General features: G+C 37.5%; 1 protein-coding gene across 1 annotated transcript; it reads right to left on the reverse strand.

The window, feature by feature from the left end:
* Window positions 1-286: 286 nt before the first annotated feature.
* On the reverse strand, window positions 287-13,137 carry LOTGIDRAFT_171822 (hypothetical protein; the record flags this gene model as incomplete). The annotated part of the gene is made up of 28 exons (XM_009048394.1): window positions 287-335; window positions 968-1,080; window positions 1,362-1,519; window positions 1,792-1,920; window positions 2,174-2,603; window positions 2,873-3,066; window positions 3,316-3,525; window positions 3,704-3,835; window positions 4,047-4,476; window positions 4,669-4,865; window positions 5,017-5,449; window positions 5,655-5,769; window positions 5,828-5,982; window positions 6,189-6,376; window positions 6,719-6,898; window positions 7,097-7,124; window positions 7,426-7,539; window positions 7,845-7,977; window positions 8,305-8,460; window positions 8,668-8,832; window positions 9,173-9,321; window positions 9,529-9,612; window positions 10,539-10,617; window positions 10,806-10,890; window positions 11,177-11,282; window positions 11,523-11,606; window positions 11,927-11,991; window positions 13,071-13,137. The coding sequence occupies 28 exons, from the start codon at window positions 13,135-13,137 to the stop codon at window positions 287-289; spliced, it is 4,428 nt and encodes a 1,475-aa protein (XP_009046642.1).
* Window positions 13,138-22,680: the final 9,543 nt, after the last annotated feature.

Genomic DNA, 22,680 nt, shown 5'->3' on the forward strand with positions numbered 1-22,680 from the left:
ATCAAATTCAATACAAAACAAAGTTCAGCAATAAAAGAAACTGTGCAACGTCAATGCAAATTTCCTCGTATAAAATCCTTTGGCACTAAAATATGAGTATACTATACTCTATCATCGCATTGCACTTTTCTCCTAATCTAATCCAGTTTATGGCTATTATCTGGTTATCATCTCGTTATTATCTAGCTACCATTTCGCTATAATCTGGATACCAAGTCATTGTTATTTGGCTAACAATTCGTTATTATTTAGCTACGAATTCGTTACTACCCAAATACCAATCCACCTAATACTCGACATCTTTTTCATAAAGATAATCACTATTTGTAAAATATCTGAAAGAAATATAATAATTGGGTTAAACCAACCCGATTACCATCCGTTTGATACTTGCGATTCGTTTGATACAGGCGTACAGAAATATCTCCAGTAGAACTAATAATACCCATTTCAAGGACATTTATAACTTCATAGAAGCGTCATGATAAGAACTGTCGCAGACAGTGCTGTGGATGAGTTCCACAACTGAGGTAAGTGTGCATTATCAGCAAATCTTCTCTCATTACACACTGCATGATTCTAGTTGTCAGTTTCAGTAAACAGTGTTTAGAACAGAAGAGTAGAATGTAGGACTTAAAACTCCATTTCTTATCGCCCTCAACTCTAAATACTTACTCTGGATGGTTGCGGGGTCTGATGACCTGAGACCTCATTGAAGTGCTGTATAGATCACCTTCGGATGATAGAGACCTGGAATGAAAACTTGAGAAATCGGAGTACGTCAAGAGGATTAATTGCATGAGCTGGGTTCTCAAATGGAGGACAAAGAGTCGTGCACAGTCCATAACGTATTAGTGAATGTCACAAAACCAGCTATAGATTGAGCTGAAGGTACCAATAGGTGTTATTTAGCCAACGAGTGCCCATTGTCTACTCAGACTCAGCCCCAGATCCTGGCCATACTTACATATTATCGCCTTGTTTGCTTCGTCGGTACATGATACAGACCACTAAAATGATCAACGTCGGGATGAGGATCCCTACCACTGACAGAACCACTATTACCCATGGTCTGTTGAACTGGAAGAAATAAATGGGATTTTGATCATAGGAGGAATGCCAATCAAAACTGCAATCGATCAGTCACTGATCGAAGGTGACAAACTATGGGGAAACTTGAGCTTGATATTCACTGAAGAACAAGCAATTAAAACGGCAGTATTCCTGACGTCGATGACCTCTTGCAACATATATTGTTTATCTAAGTGTATATCTAAGATCCCAAGACGATGGTTGGATAATAATAGTGGGATAATTCCACTTGTGTCCCTCATAACAGATCCAAGGTGACACAATCTTACCAGTGGTTCAGCTGGAGAGGTTGTTGAAGGAGTTGTTGACAAGGTGCTCCCAGTGCCTTGTGGTGTTTGACCATTCGGAACACCAGAGTCCTTGGTAGTCACTGGTAACTCAGATGCAGTAGTGACTGGTTTCTCTGATGTTGGTGTGGACGTTGGCACTGAAAAGGTTTGATCAAAATCTGGTTTGTTATATCGAGCTAAATGCATTTGAAAAGGATCTTGGCATAGATCAGAGACAGAATAACATAAAGGTGTAGAGATGATTTGTCCTCTTCTTGGTAAGCACCAGACGTGTCCATGGTAAATCGATTGCCAGACAATACATGTTGCAATTACAGCCAAAAGCCAAAATGTAGATAAGAAACCAGCAATTATTTAGGAATCAAGGAGATTCGGCCCGGTGTCGGCGTTCACCCCTCTAATACCATACCTGTTTTAACGATGTTGATAATAAGACTGCTCTCTATGGTATAGATACCGTCAGTTGCAGTGAAGTAAATCGTTGCTTTCATCCGGCTAGCATCTTGTACAGCTGTACCTTGAACACTAACAGTGTTCCCTACAACGATAAAAACATTTTATCTGTTGACGTGTTGACTCCTTGTTCGTAGTCGTCCAGAGATCGATCGAGAACTATATCTATCTTGCCCATCTTCCGGTGTTTCATTACTATTGGATGGTGTCGGGTATGTAGTTAGAGTCATGAATTAGATTCGTAGAAGCAAAATATTGTGCAAAGTGATTCTTGACGAAAAAACAAAGGGATTACTCTTCGCTGTAGTGACAATATGAATTAAACTCAGAAAACGTACCCTTGGTTGCGTCAAATATAACATCAAAAGTTGTAAAACCAACTGACGTATGTCTGTCTTCGATCACAGCAACAACATCTCCGACATTCGGATCTGTAACGGAGACTGTAAAGACTTCCACACCCACGGATGTTACTTCTGGTACGTCTATCGTTGTCGGAAGATTGCTGAACCTCGGTGGTTTATTGAAGGTAAATCGAACTTCAGCTGGCACGAAGCTAGACGTGGCATCCTTAACTGCTACGGTTAAGCTTACGACCGTAGATACGGTGTCTATGTCAAACGTGTTCAGAAGAGAAATGGCACCAGTAGATTCGTCGATAATGAAGTGCTTGGAATCGTTTCCGCTCCTGAGCACAAAGGTGTATGTATCAGTGTTGTCTGCATCCATCAGAAACGGTAAAAGGCTTTCAATAAGTGTCTGTCCAGCCTACAAAATAATATAGAAGAAAATGCATATTGACATCGATGGTAGCGTAGGTTCAAAGGAATTTTCCTACCTTTTTGGTTCTTGGTATAACCTATTGACATCGATGGAAGCAAAAGTTCTCGAGAATCTCTCTGCAAATTGGTCCTTGGTAAACCCCCTTTTCATTGTTTTTTCCTTGATTATCCTAACCCATTTTCAGTTGACTTGATTGGAATAATGAGGAACTTTTGGAAAATTATTTTTGTGGTGGATTGTCTTTATTGCCTTACCTGTGCCTTTTTGATGGCAAATCTATACGTAGTTTGATTAAAGGACACTGGTTCGTTCACATTCGTTATAGATATATTGAGGTATTCAGAAGACGACTTCAAGGTGCCTTCGTATGCAGTGACAAGTAGATACACCGTCGGTGGAAGAGTTTCAAAATCTAAAGCTGCTACATTTTTCACGAACACAGCTCCACCTGGAAGGCCAAAATGTATTTACTTTGTTACTTATACCAAATCATGATTAGTGAAAAAAGGCGAAATTCACTGTTTGATGCCACTCACTTTGCGACTGCGTATCAACACTATCCTGAAACTGATATGTGAGTGTTGCTTGCGTCCAACCGTAACTACTGATCAGTAAAGTTGTTTGATTTACTCAAATGCTTAAAATGAAATCCTCTTTTCAAGTCAACCCAAAGTATCGAATCCCCAACGTCTCTCACCGTTGCTGATCATGAACAGTTCAGGTAGTCCCGCTGGAAACTGCTCAAAGGTAAAGTTCAGTTTGGAAACATCAAGCGCGTTGGTTGTAACCGTATAAAATGATTCATTTCCAAAATTCTCTGAAATGATCACGGCGGCAGGCAGATCCAAAATAAAGAGTTGACGAATTGTTGTTGTTGGTGGAAAGGCCGTTGTTGTTATGGTAGTAACTGAAATAGAAAATCAAGAGGGTATTCAGATAATTGAATATTTGGATAGTCAATATTATCTGGAAGCATCTATAACCTAACCCTGCAAATGGATTTCAATATCTGCAGTTATGCGAATTTCGGATATCAAATTTGAGTAAACTATTGACACTTATCGATACGTTGAAAAGCGTCTTACCCTCTGGAAGAATGGTATATCGGATGGTAAGGTTGGCGGTAGCAGAGAGCTGCCCATCACTGATTGTGAACTTTATGACAAAGGTGATGTTAGTGGTGATACCAGCACTGTTGGTCAGTATGAGTGTTTTCGCTGAAAAGAGAACGACATGATGGTCAGGTACATGTATTTAAGGGTGATCAAGGGTCCACTCATTCCGTTTTGTGCTGCACAAAAGACATCGCATACAACATCACAAGAGATTTGCAACAGCCACGGACATTTCCGTTTTCAAGTATATTATTATGATATCACCAATAAACGACAGTAAGAAAATGAGCTGGCGAAACAGATAGATATATACCTGTTGCATTAAATGTGAAAAAAGGAGCTGTTTGTTGGAGATCAGCCTCAAGAGTCAGAACATCTGTGGAATCTTTATCGACGAATTTTACTGTGAAGATATCGATGCCGTCGGCTATGGGTGTCTGTAGCTCGATCGTGCGTGGTAGATTGGAGAATCGTGGTGCTTGGTTGACGTTGGTGATGTTGAAAATGAAGTCGGCTCTGTGTGACTGCAGGCCGTCGTCTCGGACCGCAACGTACATGTCCACTGTATTGGGCAGACGTTTAGGATCGGCATCATAGTCTCCGTTGAATGTGATGGAGCCGTTGTTCTTGTCCACCATAAAATGAAGGGAGTATACTGATTGTATTATACTGAAGTGAAGCGTATCACCAGCGTCTGGGTCGGTCACGAATGGCACCAAACTGTCTATGAGGACTTGGCCTCCCTGAAAATCGTGAGAATGAATATAGTCTGACATTCTTATGTTTATACTTCCGTCATATACCACAAGAATTGCAAATATCTGCATAGGTCCAGCCACCCACGGGCATGGGAAGCGGATCTTTGGTAAAGCCGAAGCATTTTAATTTTTCTTGAGCACCAGATAGACTCTTCCGCTTGGAATTGAAACACTCACCTTTCCCTCTGTCACGATGAAATTGTATGCGGTTTGATTAAAGCGGGGTGCTTCATTGACATCTGTAAGAGAGACAGTCAGCGTCCTTGGATCAGACGCTGCTCCTTGGCTGTCTGTCACGGTCACCTGAACGTAAATCTTCACGGGTGAAGTTTCGAAATCCAAGATAGCTCCTGTATTTACCCTGATGATTCCATCTGAAGTGAAACGTAAAGATCTTTTTAATATTGATCAAATGTGATGAGATAACGACATAGGGCGCTGGATATTCACCAAGTTAACCACCATGGAGAGGTAATAAAATCTGCTTACATGACCATTCTGTTATAAGACATACTTAACACTTACTATTGTCGATGGTGAAGGCATTTGCCATTTCAGCTGGGGTTGATAAAAGACTGAAGGTGTGGTTGTCCTCCAAATTCACATCAGTGAATGAGACGATGAACACTTCCAGTCCATCGGCAGAGTTCTCCTCAACTGAAGCAGCTTCGGGTAAATTAGAGATGACAGGCTTCTGATTTTGCGTGGTGATGGTGATAAGTAGAACAGCCGAGTCTCTAAGACCTTCTTCATCTGTCACCGATACGGTTAAGTTTACCTTTCGAGGGTAGATGGTTTTGTCGTAGCCGTAGTCTTCTGCAAACGTTATCTGACCATTGGACGCGTTTATCGCGAAGTAGAATGAATAATCGCTTGTTTCAATACGATACATCAATACATCGCCAACGTCAGGATCGATGATTAAATTGTTAAGGCCTTGAACGACTATAGACCCTTTCTGAAATTCAAAAGTATAACAAAAGGTTAAAGACAGTTTCCGGACCGCTTTCTGTCCATGATGGCTACATGTTATGTGGCATAACGGATGTGCGTATTTAATTCCGTAAATACGTCCTAAGGACGAAAACGAATGGAACAGTTTAAATGGGCTAAGCTAAGATCTTGGATTCTAAGTTTCAGGTTTGAGTTTAAAAGTAACTCACCGGGCCATTCATAACTTGTATGTTGTAAGTATCTTCCCTAAAAAATGGCTTTTCGTTCGTATTCACCAAGTTGATGGTCAACGTTCCTGTGACAGTGCCATGATTGGTAGAAACACTGATGGTTATATAGTATGTCTTTGGATTAGTCGCCTCATAGTCGAACTGTTGATCACCTAGGGTTGTCGTAATCGCGAGCGTACGTAATAATTCCCGTATCGTTTATATTGAAGTATGTGCTTGGGAATTGAGGACGGACCAACGAGAAGGTGAAGGCGGTGCTATCTGTATCCACTACCTTTTTACTGAGGTCGTACACCAGTGTTCCAGCCTGTAATACAACAATACTCTCTTTGTGATCTAATTCTGAAATTTTCATGGTTTAGCTTCAAGATATGACGCCAAACCCCGACCCCAATCCCCCCCCCCCCCTCCCTCTCCTCTTATCGGTGCAGAATAGAAGAAGATACATAGCGGTTCAGAACAAAGCAAGACAGGTACAGTTAGTTGTTTACAAAATGTGAAGTTAATACCTACTTTGCCCTCAGAAACTTGTCCTATGTATATCGTTTGGGTGAATCTTGGTGGGCTGTTAGCTGACTGTGTCACCACAAAGTCCACATTGACCGGAAGTGTGATCAGTAAACCGTCATCAACTGACATGATCAAGCTGAAGTTTTTTACGGACGCTAAACTTTTTCCAGGCTGAACAGACGCTTCCTTTTCTGAAAACAAAATTGTGGGAGGTGTAAGGATCTTCACAGTTTCCTTCCTTACAATATTATATGACAATAATAAAACGCAGGCTGACTTATATAGGTCGGGGGTCTGAAGATCGCATAGCGTGAAACTCTGAGTATGCGACGAAGGCTGATATAGATCAGTTGTCTGAAGATCGCATAACGTGAAACTTTTAGCTGCTACCAAAGCTTTGCCAATATGATGTTTTGGATTTAGGGTTTCGTTTTGCGGTTTGGATTGTTTGTACTTGGTTTGTTTATCCATGTCAAGTCGTGGAGATCCACGAAGAGGTATCAAAAACACAACTGGTGCTCATATGTACTTACTGGTAGCGTCAAATGCCACAATGTCCGCTATAGAAGGTGGATCCCAAGTGGTATGGAAAACCATGACATCGCCTTCATCGGGATCAAACGTCTGGACCTTCAAGATGACACCTTGAGCGGTTGGTGCTAAATTGACACTTCCGGTTGGCAAGTTGACAAATTCTGGTGCTGTATTGTTTGCTGAAAAGTGAGTGATTCATATTATCAAAAATGAAATGAATAATTAGATAATAATTAACATTGCCAGTATTCACAGCTTTTCCCATTGGATCTATAAATTAAGCATGCAAATATTGTGAATTCCCAGTTGAGTGGGCTGATGAGAATAAGTGGTATGTATTTTTGAATGGTCATGGAGTCCATAAAGTAGATCCTTACCCTTGATGCATAGTCCTCTGTGACACCACTGAAAAAAGAAAACAATCCCTTCGATCATTCATATAATCCAACTAGCACTTTCAATTTAAGGATATAACAGAGTTGATATATATTCTTTAACATGGTCAGTCTGTATTACTTTCCAATGTCTCGCCTGTTAGATTCCCAACTGTCGAGAGATCTTTCACATGCATAGCTTTAGCCTCCTTTGTGTTTAATTTTCAAATTTGTGACCGTATCCGGATGAATCGAAACTTCAACAATTACGAGCTACATTGTGGACAGAGGAAAACCGTGATGTCGACCAAAGAATTTTCTAAATGACTTACTTTATTTACGTCACATGTCGTGTATTCCATGACTCTGGCACTCAAGCAATTAGATTTCCCATCGAAGCAGTATAATATATAGCACAATTGATCTTTATCCGATGTGTAAGGGAACTATACATAAAAAAACTGTATGTATTATATACGGTTATACCGCCAACTTAACCAAAGTTAGTTACTTTGATTTATTTTTGAAAAATACATTAAACAATTAGTATTATTACAATTACGACATGGACGATTTTGATTTCAGGGAGGGGAGGTTTTGATTCTCCCAAATGTACAGTTTTACACTCCAGACACATATAATCCTTATTTAGGATTTGAGCAAGAAGGACAATTTGTACTTGTAGAACTGGACCAAATTCTGTAATCTTCTTATTTTGGTCTTCACAGCAAATGTTATATACTACACTTACGGAGCAAAATGTGAAGGATTCATTATACTTCATAGCACATTGTTCGTCTAGGTTGAAATACTGCCCTGGTCGCTCCGAGGAGGTAACTACTCCAGTGCCATATCGATTATCACCAAAACATTTTCCACCATCACTGAAAGCAAAGAAAGAATCATTTTTACAAGGATGATAACTAATTACATCCGTCCACAAGGATCCTGTCTAAAGGCTAGTCCTTGAACAAACCTCTTGATCTTTCCTTGATTGTTTATTAGAGCTGGTTAGAGTGAATAGTGAGGAGGTTAATGTCACAAATTGGACTTTGAAAATACCGCTTGGTTTTGATATTTTCCAGTACGCGGTGGCAGCATGATCGGTCGGATAATGAAGATCCTATCAACTGATCTATGGCCAAACCTCTTGCTATTGATCATTCCTGTTGACCAATCCCCTTGTGGATAAAATGAAGAAAGGAACATACCCAAGAATAAAGGTTTTCATATCTCTGACAGAACAGGTCGAGAACTGCCATGGTCTCTGGGCTTTACTGGAATCTAGAATCAGCACTGCCGTTCCTGCCATGATGTAGGAGTCCGAATCTTTACAACCAACGGCAGTGTCATGACTCATGTTCAAACTATAAGTAATACAGAAATGAAAATAGGCTTGTCCTATGATCTTTCATAGATAGATTATCAGTATCCATAGGTGGAATGATGACATGGATCTTTTCCAAATGTCTTTTGTGTTCTTCAATGATAGAATTATGTATGGATATAGACTTTGTTAGGCAAAGTTTGACAAACATCCTAGCATGTAACTTACAACATCAATGTGTACTTACGCATGACCAAGTTCATGAGAAGCTGTTACTCCAGTTTCGCCATCGCGATGATCTTCTACAACTGAGGTGCTCTTCACCAGATTGGAGTATTGACTCTCCACACAAGTGGCTGCTTTGTATGCCAGGCCAGCATTTCCCAGATTTTCAGCGTGGACAAGGTTGTATCTAAAAATATCTGGGGGGTCATTCAGGTCATTGCATGCTTATGAAGCTCACCAGCAATCACACAAAAGTGTGGTACTGAAAATATCCGAAAGGGTGGGTGGGGGGTTGGGTCGTAGATAATTGTACTGCTGCATAAGTTAATTCCAGAGGGGGTCCATAATTGTACTGCTGATAAAAACACCTAACTCTTAGCTTTATTTCATACTGCGGTGTAGTGCTGATAAATACACAATTCGAAACGAACCTCTTAGTTTTCAAACGGTTTACTACGCTTTAATTGGTCATTGCCTTTGATAGATGTGGCCTACCACCAAGTCCCACCTTTCGGTTATGTACCTACCCGGTAAAGAACATGTAGTGGTCTGCAGGTGGTAGTATTGTTCCATTGGGAGGGTTCAGAAACCAGTACTGCGAAGCGTTCAACATAGTCCTGGCCTCCACTGTTCTACTAACAACGTAGTTCTCGCTGAACGTACTTAGCTCACGTTCCTGCAAATAGGAAGCTTTATCAGTTATCAATTCAACCTGTACTCAATAACCGTCATCTATGTATCGTAGGACGATAGAGGATCAATCTTTTATTTTCTAGATTATTTTTCAAAAGACATTTGAATTTCATTTACTGGCAAGAAGCCTGTCTCAAATCATTCCTTAGTTGAAAAAAGAAAATCTCCAAAGGGATTTCATGGACATTACCTCGACTATTGTCAGACCGGCAGTAACGACATCTACGGCTATGGTGCCATCTACTTCGTTGATATGGTGGTATCGAACCTTCAGCTACAAAGGATCAAGTGCAATACATGAATAACGTGCTGGGTAATGTAGCCAGCGGGAGTATATGACAAACTAAAAACACCCGATTCCACTTTGCGATTTGGTGTCCAGGTCGATATGGATCATTATAGCATTAGGTCGCCTAATGCCGATTAATAATGTAGGGCCCCCATAAAGAGTGACTTGGTATATATTCACTCGTTCTTTGCCTTCGGTGTGACATTTTAACATGTTAAGTTTGTATCAACTGGACTCCATCAACAAAGATTAAAATATTGAAGGACGTGACATAGCTCTCTGATTTTGTTATCAACTTTTCTTTACATTTTACATGTTTATGCTTATACTTCCATTCAATGCACAAGTGTCATGTGTATAAGTAGTTCCCAATAATCTAACGCCATTCACAAAATATAAAAGATCTCATTATTTTCCCATTTGTACGTCTCGAAATTTCTCCATTGTGTTGTGCATTTATGATTTGTGAATGGAAATATGACATTTTTTGTTTACTATTATGTAGAGCTAAATATAGTGAGCAAGTTGGTGAGAAAATACACTGAACTTTTTGTAAAGGCCGGGGCAATGATCTCATTTCATAAATCCTTCACGTCTTATGCGTTCCTCGGCGCATATTTTAAGCTTGTGTCTGTTCTTTCAAAGTATGGGAACGGGCCAGCTTCCAAATGGTGAGGTAATTCTCGGTGCCACAACTTAAGAAAGGTCATAGGAACTATAAGCATTTACAACTGAATCAAAAACGTTTTACAAAGTGGCTCAACTAGATGATTGGGAACTCTTTCCCTGGGAATTAATTTTTAAAAACATATGCTTTTATTTCTGGGTTGGGCCACCCTAAGGGGTAGGAAGCGTGGGCTTGGTTCCAGTCCATTTGGTAGTTGAGCCACGGGTATTATATTCCTACATACCTTCTCAGCAATGAAAGCGAAATAATGCTTCATCTCCGTCTCGGCTATCTCTACATCCTCATTGCTCCGATTAAGAAAACTACAATCGAAGATACGTAAATGATTATATGTCGAAAACACACCCATGTACACACTAAAGATCTTTCTGTAGTTGGTAAGACTTATGCTTGAGCTATCTCTTTAAAGTTGGTAACCCCAAAATTAGGTCTGTGTTCTGGCAAACGTTGCCTCACACTGCATGACATTGCTAGTCTTCAAAATGCCCACCTTAGGTAGTTTTGGTAGTCTGCAACGAAACCTACTTCAATGGTAAAAACTCTCAACGATCTCTTTTGTCTGTGCCCAGTATAGTCTGAAATAAAGTATCTTCATTAGCATCGTAATCCGTAAAGGGATGTCAGTCAGTCACTAAGTCTCTTACACCTGAGCCTGAAGTCTTTTATTCATCTGGGAGTATTTTTGAAAACAATTAAATACGTCAAGACACAATTGCGCGAATGTGATTCAGAACACATTATCCAAACTTTATAATATATAATGATATATATGTAGCTAATTGGTCGAGTTCATTAGTGACGTAGTTAGAAACTTAAAGTCTAAAAGCGAGCTCACTAAATCAGAACATCATACCAACTTACCCTGAGGTTTGTAACGCAGTGTTTCCTGTCTGACTATGACGTGTTGACTTCCGCCAGAGTTGGGTTCGATATGAACCAACCTCATTCCAATCTGTAGATGACCCTCCTGAAGATCAATTTAATCAACACTATGATCAGAATTAATTCACAACTTATGATCTTAAGACATCGTTACTAACGAACAGTTCAACATACGTTTAAATACTCAACCAATCGACTTAACAGCGACAGTGACCACAGTCTCACGGGTCGTTACAGTCCGTCATTATATTGGATTGTTCATGTGATTGCACTAACATCAACAGGCCCACAATATGCATGTGCCTACAAATATCAAGGTACTTACGAGATTATAAAAGTTTTGGGAGTCCGGTCTCTTCGTGATGAAAATGACTGCTTTGGTGCTGTAGTCGACATAAGTGGCCATATCCTACAAATATGAACAATGATAAATATAATGAATGCTTAAATTACACTAATACGCAAACGAATTGCGTTAATGTAAAGGTCTGGTGGAGGGGGGCATAGCTCTCCAAATTGGCAGATGTCTAAATCTACATAAATCATGACAATTTATTCATTGTCCAAAATTGTCCAATGTTACCATACCTCTCTCGAACGGCGAAGAAAATGCTGTCCGTCAGCTCTCACAGCAGACGTTGGCAGAGGCGGTACTTTAGTTAACTGCAATATCGCCTTCTCTGTGTCCCTTGTCAATTTAAATACCAGCGATGGCGGCATTTGACCCACCTCTCTCTGCAATCGTGTACTGATCTCGCCTCCATTTTCTACGAGTAGTTCAACGTTGATGGTTTCTGAAAAAAAGCAAGCTGGACAAAGCTAAAAAAAAATTCAATCGAGTCTTTGGTTTTACTTCTTTCCTTGTCGATTAATTGGGTATGGATAATCCGGTAAAGGTCAATGCCAAGCCAAAGGCATCAAGCGTCTGCGGTCCCTGTAATTCAGAAGCCCTATAGTAAATACTGCTTGGCTTTAACGCTATTTGCCATATGAAGACGAAAGTGCAAAAAAGTAATTTCAAATCATCATTATTCCCATTTAGGATGGTGCTTTTCGGATTATTGTATTTTATTAAAAATTTTGGTTGTCTGAATCCTACACCCGTCAATCAAAACAAACTGCACGTGCTGTGTATCGTTTTTTTTTTTTACAGTGTAATTACTCTGTGTTATTTAGGCCATATTACGGTAAATTCCGACTTAAAAAGTGGGTTATGAGTACCTTGTAGTGTTGCAACTTATTGTGTGAAGTGCTACGGATATTGTTACTCGTTTTTGTGGTGGAAATAGAGAGGGATTTGACATTTATTTGGGATTTCCCCATGTTTTATAGTCAAGATTATTTTGTCGTTTGTTTCCCTTTATATAAATGATGAGGACTGGATGCCCGTGAACTTTGTGATAATAGAAATATTGTGTGTGTGTTTGCAGCCAGCATTTTTGGAAGAAAAACTGAAAATATGTAAGTTGTTATGATTTTAGTGTTTAAAAAAAGCTGCTGAAAAAAAAATCATGTCTGCCAGTCCTTGCCTTGGAAACTTTGTCTTCCCAACCACTGTTAAAAAATTGTAAATATGAATATAACTTTTAGAGAGGTCGTAGTCCTCCTCGTTGAATTTAAACCAGAGAAAAAGTTGAAAAAGGAATGTCTGTATATTTTGGGAGTATTCAAACCCTTCCTTGCTCAAAGAAGAAATTTGGATAAGTCTGTACATTCAGGGCTTCATGACCCCACATTATGTTCGCTCATCCACATGTAATATGGGCTTTTATCGCCCAAAATGCTTCATGACCCCACATTATGTTCGTCACTCTACATGGATGTCCGCTCATCCACATATAATATGGGATTTTATCGCCCAAAATTAACTTACCAATGTAACTACCATGTACCGTATAAAATACACATGCCAAGAGCAACAAACAGTTAGTAATCCACATTTTAAGTTTTATAATGGTTCTGAAACCAACGCAGACTTGTGAACATTTCCTTCGATTTTTCAAATTGATAACAGCCCAAAAGAGGTCTGCTGAATGTGCCTCTATATTCCTATGTTTTAAGGTCTCGATACTCCGATGACTGTTAGTTAGTACAGTTACTTGACAGTCCACAGGGAACTCCTTAAAATGCAACTAGATTTAATCTCCGATTTTAAAAATACCAATTACAAATTAAAGCTGCTAAAATTAGAAGTTCACAAGGGTCCACAATCCGAAAGGCGTCTCCTTAAGGTGAACCCAAATACCAGCCAGTTATTGCCCTACATTACTAACTTATTTGAAAATAACTATTACAAAGTATCGATTATATGGAGTCATATATTGTTAAAAAAATATTCGGTTGGTACACTTTGCCACATGCCATAATGAACTATTACAATCCTCCCCTGTGTTGTAAGCTTAGTCAATCATCACGGTTACATCCGGGTAACTTTGATACCAACATAAAAGAGGTCTTTCGTGTCCATAACGTAAATTCGATCATATGATTGTAGACAGTGTTCCTTAATCTTTAAAAAGTATATTCTCTACCAACTAAAATTAATGACGAGAATATGGGATAGTGGAAGCAACGGTTAGATGTGATAAACGTCGTACACCGTTACTGAAGGCACATATGTCCCCTGGATGCCTTGGTTCCTTTGATAAAGGCTTTGAGCATAATATGGTTGATAATTTCCCGATTTGTCTGAAGAGTTTCGGGCATGAAAGGTACAACATTCATACCGTGTTTATTGCTTTTCTATTGTCAAGTATATTGGAGAACATCCCCTGTTAAGTCATTGATATTTATATATTTTGGGTTTAGATTGTCCTGTGATAATACACATGTTTTGTGGACGAATATGTATTGAAAGTCTTTTTATCAGGCTTTTTATATCGACCTAATGACCCTAGATATGTTTTCGTATTGTAGAATATCCTTATTTTTGATTTGGCGACCCTTTTCAATGAAAAATTTTCCCTGATATTTCAAGTCAAATAATTAAGGAATTTATTTAAAATTTGTAAATTTATCATTTTTTCAAAATTCCCCTGATAGCACTTGTCAAATACTATAAGAATTTGTCAAAAGTTTGTGATTTTATTGAAAAATGGTCGCTAAACAATTCAAGATTAAATTATGGTAGAAACGTATAGCCAACGTATAATAACGGTTCGAGACTAAAAAATGTTTTTCATTTTTTCAAAATTCCCCTAATAGTACTTGTCAAATACTATAAGAATTCGTTAAAAGTTTGTGATTTTATTGAAAAATGGTCGCTAAACAATTCAAGATTAAATTATGGTAGAAACGTATAGCCAACGTATAATAACGGTTCGAGACTAAAATTTTTTTTTTTCATTTTTTCAAAATTCCCCTGATAGTGCTTTTCATATACTATAAGAATTCGTTAAAAGTTTGTGATTTTATTGAAAAATGGTCGCTAAACAATTCAGGATTAAATTATGGTAGAAACGTATAGCCAACCTATAATAACGGTTCGAGACTAAAAAATGTTTTTCATTTTTTCAAAATTCCCCTGATAGCACATGTCAAATACTATAAGAATTCGTTAAAAGTTTGTGATTTTATTGAAAAATGGTCGCTAAACAATTCAAGAATAAATTATGGTAGAAACGTATAGCCAACGTATAATAACGGTTCGAGACTAAAATTTTTTTTTTTCATTTTTTCAAAATTCCCCTGATAGTACTTGTCAAATACTATAAGAATTTGTTAAAAGTTTGTGATTTTATTGAAAAATGGTCGCTAAACAATTCAAGATTAAATCATGGTAGAAACGTATAGCCAACCTATAATAACGGTTCGAGACAAAAAAAATTTTTTTTCATTTTTTCAAAATTCCCCTAATAGTACTTGTCAAATACTATAAGAATTCGTTAAAAGTTTGTGATTTTATTGAAAAATGGTCGCTAAACAATTCAAGATTAAATTATGGTAGAAACGTATAGCCAACGTATAATAACGGTTCGAGACTAAAAAATGTTTTTCATTTTTTCAAAATTCCCCTGATAGCACATGTCAAATACTATAAGAATTCGTTAAAAGTTTGTGATTTTATTGAAAAATGGTCGCTAAACAATTCAAGATTAAATTATGGTAGAAACGTATAGCCAACGTATAATAACGGTTCGAGACTAAAAAATGTTTTTCATTTTTTCAAAATTCCCCTGATAGCACATGTCAAATACTATAAGAATTCGTTAAAAGTTTGTGATTTTATTGAAAAATGGTCGCTAAACAATTCAAGATTAAATTATGGTAGAAACGTATAGCCAACGTATAATAACGGTTCGAGACTAAAAATTTTTTTTTCATTTTTTCAAAATTCCCCTGATAGCACATGTCAAATACTATAAGAATTCGTTAAAAGTTTGTGATTTTATTGAAAAATGGTCGCTAAACAATTCAAGATTAAATTATGGTAGAAACGTATAGCCAACGTATAATAACGGTTCGAGACTAAATTTTTTTTTTCATTTTTTCTAAATTCCCCTGATAGCACATGTCAAATACTATAAGAATTCGTTAAAAGTTTGTGATTTTATTGAAAAATGGTCGCTAAACAATTCAAGAATAAATTATGGTAGAAACGTATAGCCAACGTATAATAACGGTTCGAGACTAAAATTTTTTTTTTTCATTTTTTCAAAATTCCCCTGATAGTGCTTTTCATATACTATAAGAATTCGTTAAAAGTTTGTGATTTTATTGAAAAATGGTCGCTAAACAATTCAGGATTAAATTATGGTAGAAACGTATAGCAAACGTATAATAACGGTTCGAGACGAAATTTTTTTTTTCATTTTTTCTAAATTCCCCTGATAGCACATGTCAAATACTATAAGAATTCGTTAAAAGTTTGTGATTTTATTGAAAAATGGTCGCTAAACAATTCAAGAATAAATTATGGTAGAAACGTATAGCCAACGTATAATAACGGTTCGAGACTAAAATTTTTTTTTTTCATTTTTTCAAAATTCCCCTGATAGTGCATGTCAAATACTATAAGAATTCGTTAAAAGTTTGTGATTTTATTGAAAAATGGTCGCTAAACAATTCAAGATTAAATTATGGTAGAAACGTATAGCCAACGTATAATAACGGTTCGAGATTAAATTTTTTTTTTTCATTTTTTCTAAATCCCGCTGATAGTACTTGTCAAATACTATAAGAATTTGTTAAAAGTTTGTGATTTTATTGAAAAATGGTCGCTAAACAATTCAAGATTAAATCATGGTAGAAACGTATAGCCAACGTATAATAACGGTTCGAGACAAAAAAATTTTTTTTTCATTTTTTCAAAATTCCCCTGATAGTACTTGTCAAATACTATAAGAATTCCCTAAAAGTTTGTGATTTTATTGCCAAATGGTCGCTAAACAATTCAAGATTAAATTATGGTAGAAACGTATAGCCAACCAAAATAAAGGTTCGAGACTAAATTTTTTTTTTCATTTTTTCAAAATTCCCCTGATAGTACTTGTCAAATACTATAAGAATTCGTTAAAAGTTTGTGATTTTATTGAAAAATGGTCGCTAAACAATTCAAGATTAAATTATGGTAGAAACGTAAAGCCAACGTATAATAACGGTTCGAGACTAAAATTTTTTTTTTTTCATTTTTTCAAAATTCCCCTGATAGTGCTTTTCAAATACTATAAGAATTCGTTAAAAGTTTGTGATTTTATTGAAAAATGGTCGCTAAACAATTCAAGATTAAATTATGGTAGAAACGTATAGCCAACCTATAATAACGGTTCGAGACTAAAATTTTTTTTTTTCATTTTTTCAAAATTCCCCTGATAGTGCTTTTCAAATACTATAAGAATTCGTTAAAAGTTTGTGATTTTATTGAAAAATGGTCGCTAAACAATTCAAGATTAAATTATGGTAGAAACGTATAGCCAACCTATAATAACGGTTCGAGACTAAAATTTTTTTTTTTCATTTTTTCAAAATTCCCCTGATAGTGCTTGTCAAATACTATAAGAATTCGTTAAAAGTTTGTGATTTTATTGAAAAATGGTCGCTAAACAATTCAAGATTAAATTATGGTAGAAACGTATAGCCAACGTATAATAACGGTTCGAGACTAAATTTTTTTTTTCATTTTTTCAAAATTCCCCTGATAGCACATGTCAAATACTATAAGAATTTGTTAAAAGTTTGTGATTTTATTGAAAAATGGTAGCTGAACAATTCAAGATTAAATTATGGTAGAAACGTATAGCCAACGTTTGACGAATAACGGTTTCTGTAGGCGTTATTGAAACATTTGTTTTCTTCGAGCAGATTGTAAATAGAGTTTTAACGATTTCATAGTCTTTGTTGATTTTTATTAGTCATTTTGGGTTAAATTATATTTTTTACATATGATTTGCTTCGTTGCACAAACGCCAAGGGAATTTTTTTTCAAGTCAATAATTGCTATTGTGGAGACTCCTTTCTCCACTGTTAGTGTTAGATTTTTTATTATACTTTCTTTTGGTTTATATTTTGATGAAATTAAAACACATAATTGACTTCCTTTGGAAAGGCATTTGCCTTATTTGCTTTAATTATCCTTCGACTGCGTCTTTTACTTTGCTGTTTTAAACTTGAAGCACCAGACAATGACGTTCTTTGCTTGGCGTCTTATCCATAAAATCTCGAAATATAGGTTATTGGTTTCATTGGATCATCTGGCCATAATCAAAGTCTCGTGCTTGATATATCATCCCTAAAACCATGTTTAGTATTTATTGTCCATAAATTCTCTCGCTTGGTGGCTCAGCCGTTAAAACCTCCCAAAATTTTGCTTGTATAAGCATAAACTGTCCATAAATCTTTTGCTTGGTGTTTCAGCCACAAAATCTCCCCAAATATCGCTTGTGGGAGGGTTATTTGTCCATAAACGCCTTTAACTGTATTGCACTAACTCGACTGTGTTGATTCCTTTGATCTTACACTAGACGACTGTTTAAAATAGTCAAAAGGGTAATGATGCGGTTTGACTCCAGACTCCCTCGGTCGCTCTGATTTGAAGCTATATCTGAAAAGACAGAATAAAGTGTACATTCTATGTCTACACCCCTCCCATTAGGTGAATTAGCAGGTGTTTTGTAATATCAAAATGTATATATGTAAAGTCTGTAACACACAGGACCTTAGTTCCTTAGATTTACTATTGCTATATCTGAAAAGCAAGTATACAGTTGAGTTTTACGTCCGTACCTGATTGGGTTGGTCAAGACGGGTAACTTCTGTACAATGACATGTAAATGACAGTTGTATTAACAATCTGTTTCAGTGTACAGTCTGCAAATTTGATTGGTCAAAATTGCTACTGAACTGACTTAACCCAGAAAGCTTAGTATTTTAATTTGTGATCTCCCAGGTAAAGTGTTTTTGACAACAGGTTCTCTGGACAACTTACTTGGGGTAATATGATATCGGAATGGATCTTGTACCAGTCGATCGAGTATCATAAATTTTTTCTGTTGATCTGAAACAAGAACCAGCAGTTTATCGAAATAGCAACTAGTCACACTTCGGGATTCTTGTCACATTGTGATGTTCATCACAGACAAAGATAGACGTACTGTTCGTCACATTTCGAAATTTATGTCACAGACGAACATGGGTTTCTTTTCTGGATGAATCTTGCGTCAAATCTCGAGACCTCTTCCTTGTCACAAATGTACTTTTGGCAATTTCTGTCACCGATGTTGATTTATCTTACGCATTCATTGCTTTTGCCCACAATGTGTTTTCAGTTGATACATCTTCTTCGAGGTATTATACGTACCCGTCTTTTGTTTTAGTCCTTCTACACACCAGTAATAATACTATTACAATAACCACTGGTACTAAAACAACCACTATGATGAGTGCTGATATAGCCCAAGGTTCGTTGAGCTGGAATTCAAGCAGCAGTTAATACATTAGATAGACGTGTGTTAGTTCTAATGTCAATGCTCAAAGTGTTGATATATGAAATCAAATCACCAAAAACTCGTTGTGACATTACTTGGGCCAGAGGGAATGTTCATGTAGTATGATTCTTCATGTGATTAACACTGGCCACTTTAAGATTGGGAACATCTAACTCACCAAGCTATCAGAGTCTGTGGATACACCTGGTGGCTTGGTAGATGGTTTCTCTGTAGCGGTAACTGGTGTGGTTAGCTCTGTAGAGTTAGTTAGTTCGGTTTTCTCCGTTGGCTGCTCTGTTGGTTTGGATGTCGGTTGTTCTGTTGGTTTGACTGTAGTTCCTGTAGAATACAGTCAAGTGTTCTTTAAGCGTAAGCCTTGGTTTGGCAGTCATGATTAATATTGTTCTATATCGATTGGAAGCCGTTTGGTCCCGAAGAGGAATGATAGAGTTACAGTTACAGCAAAATATGAGACTGAAAAACTGCATTACCTTCAGTAACGTTGACAAAAATGGTCAGTATTGCCGATGCCTGATCTTTTCCATCACTGACAGTGAATTCCAGAATGTACGTCTTTGAAGTCTTGAAAATAGCATTCGGCGTCACAGTAACTGCTTTAGCTAAAAGACAGAGGATTGAATCCTGAATCAAAATGTTCAAAACATGTGTTTTGACTTAAAATGACATGTTAAAGACAATTATTAAGGAGAAGAATTGACGCATAGGCGATGATATTATATTATCTAATATGATTTTGGTTGCAGTTTGGTCGAAAAGATCTCTTAGGATCCTTTTATGTAATATGAAATATGACCTAGCCGTTCTTATAGTAATAACGTACATGCAATTCAAACAAACTTACTTAATGGGTCATACGTAAACAGTGATTCTGATACTGATGAGATGTGTCGCATGCGGACTTCTAAGACATCATTGGTATCCTTGTCTGTGACCACGACGGTTAATACTCCCATTCCTGGACCTGAGCTTCCAGAAATTGTAACATTTCCTGGAAGGTTTTGGAACTCTGGTACATTGTTTTTTGGAACTATTATCAGATTGACAACAGCAGTTGTGAATTGAATGGAATTGGACGTGTCACTGACCAAGATGTTAAGATTAACGTTGCTAGGCAACTGAGTTAAATCGTAGTTCGATGCGAAGGTGATCTTCCCGGACGAGATGTCGATGTTGAATGCCTTGGAGTAAGCTGACGGGATGATAGAAAACTTGTAGTCTCTATTTTGGTTGGAATCCATCATAAATGGTCGAAAGCTTGGAATCACTACCTCTCCATTCTAAAATAACAATTTGTTATATATTAATGTGGAAGTTTTCTTGAATAACTTTTTAATAAATGAAATTAAGGTTTATTTCGTTAACGAACACATGTTATGGTTCTTGACGGACTTAAAAGCATTATCAACGAAAGAGAAACAGTTTGAGATGACCTAAACTATCAACCAATGATCGGCCCACAAGGATCCTTTCTACCAGCTTGTCCATGGCCAAACCGCCTTGCAAGGACCTTTTCCTGATTATCCGCACCCATTTACAGTTGGTTCGACTTTAATGGTTTTAAGGTGCTGGAAAGGAAATGTCGGAAGATTATGGGATAACCAATCTCCCAAACTTGAACGAGCTCGCCAATGGCAATAGATTGCAAAATAAAACATTATTCATACCTCGCCATCGGTTACATTGAAGCTATATCTACTTTGGTTAAAGGCTGGAGGTGATGGTTGCTCGGTTGTTGTTGCTTGCTCTGTTGTTGTTGCTTGCTCGGTAGTTGTTGCTTGCTCTGTTGTTGTTGCTTGCTCTGTTGTTGTTGCTTGCTCTGTAGTTGTTGCTTGCTCTGTTGTTGTTGCTTGCTCAGTAGTTGTTGCTGAAATTGAATGCGAATTATTGTTGTTAGCTTATCACATCACATACTGCATTTGATATTGAATCTCAATTTCCCAAATTCCAGAGGAATGCGAAGCATAATCCTACTCTTAGCCTTATTCCAGAGGACTGTCCCCTTGTTTCAAAGCAATATACATCAGTAATGGGAGTATTTCAGGACCTGTCTTCGTGCTACAAATAACTTACGGACTGGTATACCTAAGTTTTCGCCTCCGGAATCATTAAGTTGACCTACCTCGAGGCACGTAATTAACGGTGATGGTTAAGGTACTGTTAACAGTAAAACGTCTGTCAGTGGCAATGAACTGAATCCTAAACGAACTATCAGAGACTATATTTTCACCATTCTTAAATATAACACCGACTTCCTTTCCTAGAATATAAAAATGTAAATGAAGATTATTGTAGAAGGTATGATTTGGCAGTGGAATATACCGAAGTGATCACATTCTAATAAAGATCACAGATTTAGTGACTGGTCTGTTGACATTTAGTCACCGCCAGCATCCGGCAATTCTCGGTAGTTTCCGTAAGGGAAACGTTCACGATGACCCGTTTGTACTTCAGGCGCTATATAAAGTCTCAAGTCGTCATTGTTACTTACCCATTTTACTGAAGTTGAAAAACTGCGAAGCTGCAGGGGTCAGGACGTTTACGTCTACCGTTATGGTGTCCCACATATCTGTATCGGCTGCCTGTACTGTAAAGATCGTTTGGCCGTCGGTGGTCGTTGAAGGTATCGTTAGATTTTCGGGCAAATTCACAAATTTTGGAGCTTGGTTCACGAACTGTATTGTAAGTTGTATATAAGCCTCCGCGGACAACTTTCCGGAATCTGTCACTTTGACATTTAGACCTAAGCGGTCGTACATGCCGTTGAAAACGTCGTGTTCTTTGGCAAATACGAATCCACCGGTTGCCGGATCCATTGTAAAATCTTTATAAGTCCCAGTTGGCAGAAATTCAAATGTAAGTGTGTCACCTTTGTCTTCATCTCTAACAAATGGTAAAAGACTTGCCACGACAAGATCTCCAGCCTATAAAGAAATGAGATGAAATTGAGTTTTATGTTATACTTACGTATCGCTGACATGGGTGGAATTCTAAGTTACAATACACGTATGCCAAGATCAAAACTCTGATTTCCAGTTCGAGTCATTTTAATTCAAATTTGATTCTGAAGCTAGAGTTAACATTCTCACCTTGCCTTCATTGGTTGTAAAATAGAGATTAGTTTCGTTAAATCTTGGTGGTTCATTCACATTACGTAGCTGAATAGTCAAGGTTTCTTCGAGAGAAGATACCACGCCATTTGTGGCTGTAATCTTTAGCTGGTACACGCTTGGAGATTTCTCGAAATCCAGTATTACACCTGGCTTTACAGATACTGTTCCGTCTGAAACAATGAATATCAATGGGTTTAGAGATTCCCAGCTTTACATCAGACCCGTTGCATGAGCTTCGACAACTTGTGCGTCAATCAAATGGATGCTCGCAAATAAGCAACTGGTGGCAAAAATGAAGCTCTTGTTGCTTTTGGGATCCATAAAAGAACTAGTTACCTACCATCGCTGATGTTGAAGTAGGGAGAGCTCAGTGAAAACAAAAGGTTGGTGGAGGGTGGAGCGTCTGTTGTAACTACGAACACTCCATTCA

The sequence above is a fragment of the Lottia gigantea genome (assembly GCF_000327385.1).
Source record: "Lottia gigantea unplaced genomic scaffold LOTGIsca_121, whole genome shotgun sequence".
Taxonomy (NCBI): domain Eukaryota; kingdom Metazoa; phylum Mollusca; class Gastropoda; family Lottiidae; genus Lottia; species Lottia gigantea.